The sequence below is a fragment of the Sparus aurata genome, chromosome 16 (assembly GCF_900880675.1).
Source record: "Sparus aurata chromosome 16, fSpaAur1.1, whole genome shotgun sequence".
Classification (NCBI taxonomy): domain Eukaryota; kingdom Metazoa; phylum Chordata; class Actinopteri; order Spariformes; family Sparidae; genus Sparus; species Sparus aurata.
The window spans coordinates 5,765,886-5,776,870 of NC_044202.1; the positions used below are offsets into that span (position 1 = coordinate 5,765,886).

The 10,985-nt window shown below is 43.8% G+C and overlaps 2 protein-coding genes and 1 non-coding gene across 6 annotated transcripts; all 3 read left to right on the plus strand.

Annotated features, from left to right (window-relative positions):
* Window positions 1–139: 139 nt before the first annotated feature.
* On the plus strand, window positions 140–3,895 carry LOC115597427 (syntaxin-11-like). Of its 4 annotated transcripts, none has more exons than XM_030443307.1 (3): window positions 140–243; window positions 975–1,116; window positions 2,169–3,895. In XM_030443307.1, exon 3 carries the CDS (start codon window positions 2,171–2,173, stop codon window positions 3,029–3,031), a length of 861 nt encoding a protein of 286 aa, XP_030299167.1. In that variant the 5' UTR covers window positions 140–243; window positions 975–1,116; window positions 2,169–2,170; the 3' UTR covers window positions 3,032–3,895. The 4 variants fall into 4 exon arrangements, with proteins under 4 accessions (XP_030299167.1, XP_030299168.1, XP_030299170.1 ...); XM_030443308.1 differs by lacking the exon at window positions 140–243 and adding an exon at window positions 295–451; XM_030443310.1 differs by lacking the exons at window positions 140–243; window positions 975–1,116 and adding an exon at window positions 1,600–1,716.
* Window positions 3,896–4,085: 190 nt separating this feature from the next.
* stx11a (syntaxin 11a) lies at window positions 4,086–9,280 on the plus strand. The gene is made up of 2 exons (XM_030391713.1): window positions 4,086–4,293; window positions 5,584–9,280. The coding sequence occupies exon 2, from the start codon at window positions 5,589–5,591 to the stop codon at window positions 6,471–6,473; it is 885 nt and encodes a 294-aa protein (XP_030247573.1). The 5' UTR covers window positions 4,086–4,293; window positions 5,584–5,588; the 3' UTR covers window positions 6,474–9,280.
* trnal-uaa (transfer RNA leucine (anticodon UAA)) lies at window positions 8,635–8,717 on the plus strand. Its single transcript has one exon. It is a non-coding gene; the product is annotated as a tRNA-Leu (tRNA).
* Window positions 9,281–10,985: the final 1,705 nt, after the last annotated feature.

Here is a 10,985-nt window from a genome sequence, read left to right on the forward strand (position 1 = left end):
TGTTTGCTGCTTACTGTATATTGTGTTTTTTTTTTTGTTGTTGGGGATTTTTCAGCCTCAGTCACGCTGCTGTCTTTTTCTCCAGAATCGGCTGTCCGTCCCACACTGGAGGAGGGTTCATCTACAGCTCAGTCACACATCAGCTTTCCAAATAAGAAGAAAAACACTTGTGACTCAAACTCATGGAGGCTGGTGGAAATTACTTATCAAATACAAAACCCACCGCTGGCTGTGGAAATGACTGTGAGTGTTGCACATCTTCCCACGCTGAAACATCCATTTTCCTGGTTCAAATGTGCTCGAGCTTCTCTTCCTCTCAGCGTGACGGATCATCACCTGACAGCTGGTGGCCTCGCTGCACGCCGCCGTGAAATACAGTAAAGTACAGTTAAAGGTGCATACTTGAAATACACCTTTAACTGTACTTTGAGTAGAGAATCCACATTTGAGTGTAAGTTTGTCAGGTTTCTCTCCGATAAGTACATAAAAAGTCAACTGAAAGCTGTTATTTTTAGCTTTAAAGAAACACGCCAAGTTATTTTTCATAAAGCTTCTGCAAGACTTATCATATGAAGACTTCAGTCCCGCCCCTTTGACAGATAACATATCTGAAATACTTCCTCGTTATTTTTGACTTGCTCTTGCTCTACACTGACTCTCTGTCCTTGATATTATCATACATGTTTTCTTATATGTTCTCTACTGAAGTCCCAGCTCAGCACAAATCTGTCCCCACAACCTTTCATCACATTATGTGTTGCTAAACGTGAAAAAGACTTAAATATATATATGAACATTTAAGAAACACTTAGATGGGAGCTGAGCAAATAGTACAGAAACATGTAGACAGATGCATCAGTTGTCATTTTACGATGAGGCCTGGCGTCATCTTACTGCGCGTCACGCCGCGCCTCCATGTGACACAACAGGAATGTTGACAGTTTTGTTTCTGTAAACCTTTTCCTCCTCAGCAGATGTGATGATGGGCAACGTTTTCCAAAAAGCCTTCACTCTTTCACGCTGCCTGTTGGACTGAACCACCAACTCTATGATCGGCCTGTGCTTCAGAGGGAGACGAGACTTCAAACCTTCTGCTGATTACAGACTGACAGACAAGTAAGGAACATTTATATCCTCATTATAGGTTTAATTTCACATATGTTTTGTCAGAGATTTTACAAATTCTGAGATGAAAACCCAGCAGGTAAGAAAACCTGGAATCGAGGCCTCTTTTCTTTGCTCTCTTGTTGAAAAGTGTGACGAAAATCATGAGAAATGTATATTTTGTAAAAGTAAATTGTTTTCTGTCAGGCTGTTTGGGGATTATTGATTCTGTCCTATACTGCTTTTGTTGAGCTCCACTTAAAAAACCTCAAGTAAAACAAATGACATACATGCTGCAGCACTTTTATACTATAGTTTTTCAGCTTTAAAACTAGTTTGGCAGGTCCTGAAGGGAGATTATATGTCCTGGCAGATCGAGAGCATTCATCTTAGATTATAAGATACTGAAGAGGTAGACAATCCTCACACCTGTTCCACATCTCGATGACAAATGTGTCTGATTGTTCTGTGCTTGCTGAGCTCTGGCATGTGTGAGGTCCTTTGTCGTGTTCAGGAAGTATTTCACACAAGCACAAGCTTGTTTGTTGCAGCCGATCATTATTTTTTGTTGGTGTCTTTCTTCATCTGGGTTGTTTAAGGCCTCAGAAAGTGGTGTGTATATGACCAAAATGCTAGCTGGTGAATGTATTGGAGCATTAAGCAGCTAAAGAGGCAGATATTTGCCTCAGGAGGCCTTGCAAAGGTGAGGTGTGTTATGGGAAATGTTCGGTTTCCTGGTTTTGATTACCTCAAAAACAGGATGGAAACGTCCCCAGGTGCATGTGATATGCCACGTTTGCTTATATAATATATCTTTGAAGCTGCAGTTTGCACCGCTGCAGCCTAAACACACTGTAATAATGATGATGTTGTGTGGCCAGTATTGTGCTCACATCTTGTTTGCTCTGGCCCCTAAGTGGATCAGCTAATAAGGTTTAATCATCTTGTGATCTATCAAATTGAACTTGTGACCTCAAGGTCCTGGATTGCTCTGTTTTATAAGCATGACGGATAGATTCTCACGCATGGATGAATGAATGTTTTCTTTACTTTCTCTCTTCCAGACATGAGAGACAGGCTGACACACCTCCACCAGGTGGAGACGGACCCTGAGGGTCTCAGCCCGGTGGAGCTGGACAACCTCTCAGAGGCAGAGGCAGAGGCAGCGGCAGCGTCACATCCCGACCTGGATGGAGTCCTGCAGGAGGCCCAAAAGATCCGTCTGGAGATCCAGCAGATCCAGAACGACATCAGTGAGCTGAAAGATGTGAACTACCAGACGTTGAACAAAACCTCGGACCCCGTTGCCACGAAACGGGACTCGAATGCAATCGGGGCGGATATTAAACGGAGAGCTGAAGCTGTGCTGCAGCAGCTGCACATGATGAACAACCTCAGAGGGGAGCTGGAGGCCGAGCGTGGCAGCTCTGACCCCACAGCTCGCATTGCTCGAACGCAGTACCAGTGTCTCACCGGCGCTCTGCGGGAGGTGATGTTCAGCTACAACGACGCGGAGCTGAGCCACAGGGAGGCTTGCAAACGGCAGATCCAGAGGCAGATGGAGGTGGTGGGCAGGGAGGTCAGCACGGAGGAGCTGGAGGAGGTGATGGAGGGCGGGAGGTTCAATGTGTTCTGCCCTCAGGTGGAGGGGAAAACCGCTCGCTCAGCGTTAGTGCAGATCGAAAGCCGGCACAGGGAGCTGGTGGAGCTGGAGAAGAGGATCGAGGGGATCCAGGAGCTGTTTCTGGATGTGGCGGTGCTCACGGGGGAGCAGGGGGCAGCCATCAATAACATCCAGAAAAACGTCCAGAACACTGAGGTGATCACTCAGGAGGCCATAGCCCAGCTGGAGAGAGCCAAGACATCAGATAAAAACAACCCCTTCAAGAAGATGTTCTGTGGCTGCTTCCCATGTTTCTACAATTAGATCCGATGAGGTTTTGGTCCCCGATAAAAACTGCACTACAGAGTAAATGAACAAGTCTGAAGGAGGAGCTTGAAAATGATAAATGAAGATGAATATTCAGTCATTATTAACCCATCATGTCGATTAAAAGTCGGAAGACGTTTCGTAATCTATAATGGAGCTTCACAACAAAACAGTAAAACAACCAAAGAGTAACTATGAATTGGCCCCAACCACAGGGGGCGCTAACGCTTTTAGCTTGGCAGCTTCAGTGAAGATTTCAGCTTTGAAAAGGATATAAATAAAGTCTCTTCTGACCAGTTTGGGATCTAGGGGCTTCTAAAGACTTGGACGAGCTGTATGGAGCTATTTTCTTTTTTTTTTCTGGTGTTTCTTTAAACAAGTCCCCATCTACTAAAGTAGTTTAGGAGAATGCTGCAATGCCGTTTTGCTGTGAGGCTCCACAAATGTTTAGTGGACTACGAAACTTTACCCGACTTTCCATCGTGGAGGGAGTGAGTAGCTGGATAAGGACAGAATTTTCATTTTTGGGTGAAGTGTTCCTTTAAAGAGATCGCCGTCTCTTCACTAGAACTGTTTTGATTTTGACAAAACGATCTTACCACAAGGTTCATTTATCAGCTTTCAGTCGTCGTTAAATAGGGAAGCTTTAACTTAACTGCCCCCGACCTGACCCCCAACCTTAACCGTGCAATTTAAATATAATGTGAGGTTGATAATGTCTAATGTTTTATGTTTTGTCAAATGTTTTCAATGTTTTGTATCCGCTTTAAGTTGTTTGGTGATTCTAAACAAGTATTAATAACTTTGTGTCTCTCGTACTTCGTGCTGACAATAAAGGGCTTGACCCCACACAAATCTGAACAACGTCTGATCTCTTTATTAAACACTTTTGTGTGCAAATAAAAAAAAAAAGGCGTGCTTGCTGTGATATTCACCGTACAGCCCTCGGATGAGTGTGACGGGCCCCCTCCTTCCTGAAGCGGTGAAGTGTGGGGGGGGGGGAGAAGAAGAAGGCGTGATCTTCCGTGTTGCTACCTGCAGCTGTGTGAGTGTGTGTCAGTGTGATGTAGAGTGCGTGTGTGTGTGTGTGTATGTGTGACTGCAGCGAGACCTCCTTCATGACACTCAGCCATACTTCTGTGCATGTTGAAATTTGGTGATACAACGGAGAGAAAAAGAGGAAATGAGTGTGCTCGAGGTTGCTTCCTCTGCTTCAGCGACTTTGACGGTGTAGAAGCTGCGGAGGAGAGCGCGGTGAGGTATGTGCACTCTGTGTTTTAACATGCGTTTCAGACGGATGGGATCAAATACAGGCTCACTTCTGTACCAGCGTGTTGTCGTTGCCAGCATCTCTTTCCTCCTGATTTTTTCATCTGTGAGCGAAATGATGCTTTGAGGTCTGTTAATGTGACTTATTTCCTTCTACAAACATCATTTGTTTAACGTACCATCTCCAGGTTAAAGCTGTGTTACAGCTTTTTCTCGATAGGAAATAACTGAATCTTAAGTCGACGCCCTGTGATTAATGACCTTCTGCGCTGGAAACGTCACAGCTGAGGAAATAGCCCAGCAGTTTCCTCTCGAGGAGTTCAAACATGTACTGATCTATCTGTTCTCAAAGTTGACAAACTACTAATGAAGTTTAATGAGAATAGACAGTTTGCTAAAGTATTAAAAGTGGAGGAAGTGTTCAGATCTTTTGCTGTCGTACATGTAGCTGATAATACTTCTGTGCTTCTGCTTTGGTTTCAAATTCAGGATATTTACTTGTAATGGAGTATTTTTTTTGTGTTGCTGCTCTCATGAGGTTCTCTCGTGTGTGTCTGATATGTTTCTCTGAAGGGAACAAAAGTGTAGTTTTCCCATTAAAGTCCTTAAAATAGCACATCTTTCTTCTCTTTTATTGAAAAATACCTTAGGAGATCATTTCGTCCCTCCAACAGGTCACAAAATAAATCTAAGGTTCCGAGAGATGATGTAGGAAAAGAAGATCACGCTCTGCTATACTAGTTTTTTTCGGAACTTTTTGGACAATTGGGACCATTTCCTGGTGTCTCCACTGGTTGTCTAGAAATTGCTCCGAGCCGAGAAATATGTCAGCTCAGTCGCTAATAAAATGTTGGCAGCTAACTTTTCTGCAAACCACTGATAAATTCGACTGCATGATATTTCAATCAAAACGTGTCGGATCATGTTTGGGGGATGGTGGTGAAGTTAAGCTAAGTGACACCGCTGAATATATTTAAGGAGACCTCGGGACAATTCCCAACCCTGTTTGTGGCAGCAATAAACTGATATCTTTGAAGTGCAGACAACTCCAGTCGTAAAAAACAGGTATTTTAAACCAAAACATGAATTCTCCTAACCCTAACCAAGTGGTTTGTCCACCTCAGCCTAACCAGACCGTAAGTACAGCGTCGTCACAACATAAAATGCTAAATTTAACCCCAAAAAGTTGAATCATGAAGAAATGTTAAAGGTTTCAAAATATTTTTGCAGAAATGCACCAAGTGCGATGTTTGTAAAAGCTCCTGACTCTCCTCTTGCAGGTGAGATGAAGGACCGACTGTTTGAGCTGCAAACCTCCAAACCTGCAGGGGAAGAGCGCAGGCCTGCGGAGAACCACGACCAAATCAGTGAGGATGGTGAGGACCCTCTGGAGCAACAAGCCATCGTGTTTGAGGGCGAGGACGTGATGGACGGCCTCTACAGAGAGGCGCAGGCGTTGAGGAAGGAGATGCTGCTGCTCAGAATGGACGTGAAGCGCCTCGGGAAGCAGAACACCAGGTTCCTCACGTCCGTCAGGAGGATCAGCAGCATCAAGCGGGACTCCAACGCGCTCGGGCGAGACATCAAGGCCAGAGGGGAGGCCGTTTACGCCCGGCTGGAGAAGCTGGCGAAGCTGAGCAAAGAGCTGGAGGAGGAGCACGGGCCGACATCGGCTGTGGCTCGCATGGTGCGTTCACAGTACGTTTCTCTGACCGCCACCTTCCACGACGCCATGTCTGAGTACAACGAGGCCGAGATGGTCCAGAGGGAGAACTGCAAGACCCGCATCCAGAGGCAGGCCGAGATCATGGGCAAGGAGGTGACCAGGGAGCAGATCGACGAGATGATCGAGACGGGCCGGTGGAACGTGTTCTCGGATAATCTCCTCCTGGAGGGGAGGACTGCCAAGATGGCTCTCAACGAGATCGAGAACCGGCACAAGGAGCTTCTGGAGCTGGAGAGCCGCATCAGGGACATCCACGAGCTTTTCTTCCAGATGGCTCATCTGGTGGAGGAGCAGGGCTGCATGGTGGATAACATAGAGGCGCATGTGTGTGCGAGTCAGGACTATGTTGCCAAGGCCACACTTCAGATCAAGAAAGCTGTGAAATACAAGAAGAACAATCCGTGCAAGAAACTGTTCTGCTGCTGCTTCCCTTGCTGCAACTGAGGCGGCATAAGTGTTAATTTTTTTGCTCAATGTCACGATTACATTGAGATAAGCTTCCTGTGCGAGGACGCCTGTAACATGTCTGCTTTAGTTTGAGTATTTATTTAGATCGTATTAAGAGCTGCTCCATTTCTAAAGGAACAGATTCACCAAATTATGAAAATTCAGTCACCCTCTGAGCCGATGAAAAGTCGGGTGAAGTTTCGATGTCCTCGAAACACTTCTGGAGCCCGCACAGCAAAACAGAGTTGCAGCATTCTCCTGAACTCCTGAAACAGATGTAAAAAAACACAACTGAAAAAAAACTCTGGGAACCCTGAAATCCAGAAATAGGTGGAAAAGATAATATTCACACCATTTTTTTAAACCTGGAATCATCACTTTAGATGCTAAGCTAAAAGTGTTAGCATGTACCCTGTCTGAAATTAGTTCAGGGGCTCCACCGCGCGTCGAGATTGTGAAGAAACAATCTTTCCCGGTGATCCATCCTCTGATCTAAATTGTTTCCTATCCTGTGTTTGGCGAGTTGAGAACTGGCTGGGGGAAGAACGTTTTGCCAGGATAATCCATCTGTGAAAACGTTTTCCATATTTCTATATTTCCGGAAAAACATGTTTTTGCAGGGACACAGACAACGTCATGTGGTGATCGGGCACCTTGGCCTCTTGAGGTCAAAATGCGCTAAAACAAAAAATCCTGATAAAACGTATTTTTTCACTTGGTTTTGCAGATGGAAAAACTAAACAATGACAAATGATCATCCTGGCAAAGTTTCCCACCCCCCTCCAGTTCTCAAGTCATAAATACAGGACGGAAAAAAAACTTAGATCAGACTCCCCTCGGGGTTTTTCTGTCGTGTGGAGCCATTTTATTTTTCACTTCAGTTGTTTTTTCACGTCTTAAAACAAGTCCCCATCCATCTTCTTCAGTTATTTAGGAGAATGCTGCTACGCTGTTTTGCCGGGAAGCTGTGAAATGTTTTTTGCAGGCTACAAAACTTCCCCCTTTGAATCTGTGATTGTAGTGAGTACATGACTTCTTTTTTATTTCAGGGCGAGCTGTAACTTTGAGCAGCAGTCGTGTCCACATTTCACACTCTTCACTTAGCCGGCCTGAGAAGAGGCCAACATATGAAACCACACATCCATATGCAAATGTGTAAATTCAGATATGGGTGTTGCGCTTCCTGATTGCGACTGAGAACTGTGTTTTGCATGATAACTGTGAAGACGGCTGGGCTGTAATTTAATGCCCTACGCTCGGCTTTGTCCTTCATATTTCAGCTTTAAATGTTATAGTGTTGTTTGAGATATTTAAGTAATGTAAATACATGCAAATGAGAGTGGCTTTATAATATATACAGACTAACTTTCGCAGCCTGAACGTAGGCGTCTTTCTGATTGCAGCCATTTTCTTAAGAAGTGCTACGAAACACACTGAGCCCAGCGCAGTCAGATTGTGGTCGGCTGGGGAAACAGATAGATTAGAGTGGATTGTGCAACTATACCTCAGCCTCCCCCGTGTTTAGCCAGGGATTAATTAAGACTCCACTTTTCAGAGACGAATCAGTGTCTTCACAGTCCCAATGTTTCACTGGGTCACTGGCACACAGCCAGAGTCGATCAGATTTGAATCGTAGGGCAGGTTGACTCAGATTGCTCCATACAGAACAGCCCACAAATCAGTGTACACATGGCTGCTCGCTCGGGCAGCGTGACAACAATAGTGAATGAGAAGCTAATCAGGTCAGAGTGCGTTGTGTTTGCACAGCCGGCCCTGTCTGCTTGTCCTTTAAGTGCACTGATAGTTAAGTTAAACAGAGCTGCATTTCCCTGTGAGTGTGTCAGTCCATCACCTACTGGGGGATTCCCAGTGATCACCAGATCATCCGCAGCTGACACAATCGTGGCTGCTCTCACAGTCCGCGAGAGAAACCAGTGGGTGTTCACAGCAGAGCTGCTGTGTTGAAAGTATGCAGGGCTCTGATGATGGCACTTCCTCAGCAGCGCCGTGTGGTCTGTGGTGGGCATTTACTGGAAGCCTGACTTAGCGCGGTGACGTCATGAGGGCGCGCAGGTAGACCCACCTGGAGTCCTGACATTGTTGTGCGGGTCCTGCTTTTGTTTGATCGAAAGGATGACGTATTCTCCACTGGATACACACCAGGATGGCCGAGTGGTTAAGGCGTTGGACTTAAGATCCAATGGACGTATGTCCACGTGGGTTCGAACCCCACTCCTGGTAGACCGGATATTTTAATTGGACACGTGTTATGATAAATTAATAACAACATCACGGTGATGAGTATATTCGGGTAATCAATATAGGCATACACGCCCTTATGCAACGTTCCCCCTCTACTTGAGTGGTGTCAACTACACTGATCGTAAACTGGAATAAATACATTTACCCAGATATTAATATGTTTTCTTGTCGTTTCTTGTGACTGAAAACGAAATCTGTCTACTCCAGTTGACGTGACGCGTAAAATGAGAATTTACCCTTTTTACGCGTCACGTCCACTGGAGTAGAGAACATGTAAAATATGTCAACATGACCCAAAACTGATCATTTAACCTTCCTTTGACTGTAGTTAAGCTGTCGATCACTCTTGTCTTCCTCTGTTAAGAATATCCACACAACATTCAGGTTCCTAAAATACTACTTTTTGTTCCTTATTGATTCCATGACAAATCCAGGAGGCTGATTCTGGAGTAACTGTCAAATCCTCATATTCTCCAAAAAAAACAAAACAATACTCTTTTCGACTTGATAAGGTATAATTAAAACGTCTTTCCACATTTTAATAACATTCTTTTATTTTCTGTGAATGAGAACACATCAGTCCACTCGTTACGCGTAAAAGGAGGATTTACTGTTTTACGCGTAACGTCCAGAGGCGTGAACAGATGTTTTTTCTGTTTTAATTCCGACTTTTTCATTATTATTCTTTTATTATTTAAAATCCAAGTGAGGTTACATATGAACAGTTTTATTAGCCACCATTATAAAGTAGTCTTTAGATTATAACGACACATATTTGTATCTAAATTTACACAATATAGCCACTGTTTGGCGCATATCGTCCCTGGTGAGGAGGGGACAGATGTTTCACTCACCAAAGAAGTCGCAGCCAGGCTTATCTGACTCTAAAACTTGCGCAGTAATTGCTATATGCTCAGTTCAAAGCCAAATAGAACCACAAACCGAGATGGGGAAACGCTGTGACTCAGCTGATGAGCTGCAGGCGGTGACTGTATGTTTCCCCTTTTGTCACGGGGATTTTGGGGTAAATATAGACAGCACGCTGCAAAAATCAAGATGTGAATACACAATCTGGTCCAAAACGGTAGTCGAACCACAGACATTCAACCATCATCCAACTGATAAAAAAAGTTACCAGACATTTAGTACAAACTATTTAGTATCAAAAACTGCCTTAGAAATACAATATATTAATATTATTTTCAACTTTTACTGGGTTACATTTTTTAACCAACATCAGTCCTGATAGTAACTCCAAAATATTCATTCATTTTCAGGATTTGAACCATTTAAATACCAGTTTGTTTACATTATGCCACTGTTTATTTAATTATGTTACAAATATTTTAACATTTACTTGATAAATAGTATTTTTGTGGCAGTTTTTGACATTTTCTTTTCTAAATGTGGTCTTTTATTGGTTGCATGACGGCGTTGTGACGTTTCCTTATGAGGCAAAGCTTCTATAGGACGCGAGGGAAATAGCATGTATTTGGATTCCAGCTGTCTGTCTTTACTATACACAGTGTTTCACAGACACATTATATGAGCTGAGGTTGAAATCTAATAGAGACAAAAAAAAAACAACAAACACTTTTGCAAAAATGTATGCAGTATGTATTACCACAGCCAAAATGACCCACAAATGAAAGATAATATAACATAAAATGTATCAACAGTTGCATGAGGGTGCACACATTCATCAGGAGACAAAACTAGGTCACACTGTTGTGAAGAGCAGGTCTGGGGGAGGAGCAGGACTTGATTAGGGCCTGTATTTAAAGGATCGGGTTCAGGTGTGGGCCCTTTCACCACCTGCAGCAGATCCCGGGCCTCCCTGCTCACAGCAACCGTTTGTCTGAGTGAAAATGTGAGTTGTGTGTTCCTTGTTCATTTGTGTGATGTTTGAAATATTTAACTTGAAGCAGAATAGTTTGTTCAACAAGCAGAGCAGCCTGATGTTTGCTGCCTATGTATTTAGTTTGTCGCACGGTGATGTTGAATGTTTCCATGGTACCTGTTTAGATTAAACCAGCTTCAACACATCACCTGGAAATCAGCCCAACCTCCCATATGATCCTTCAAGTATTTCACACAGATACTGATTCATCACACTAGAGGAAACTTCTGTGACTTCTGATAAATTGAATTGTGTGGATCTGGCGCCATCTAGCAGTAAAATGTCACAAAACATGTCACAAAAATGACCTTTCAACTTTTCTGGTTGTTGTCTTCCCCTGTTAAGAG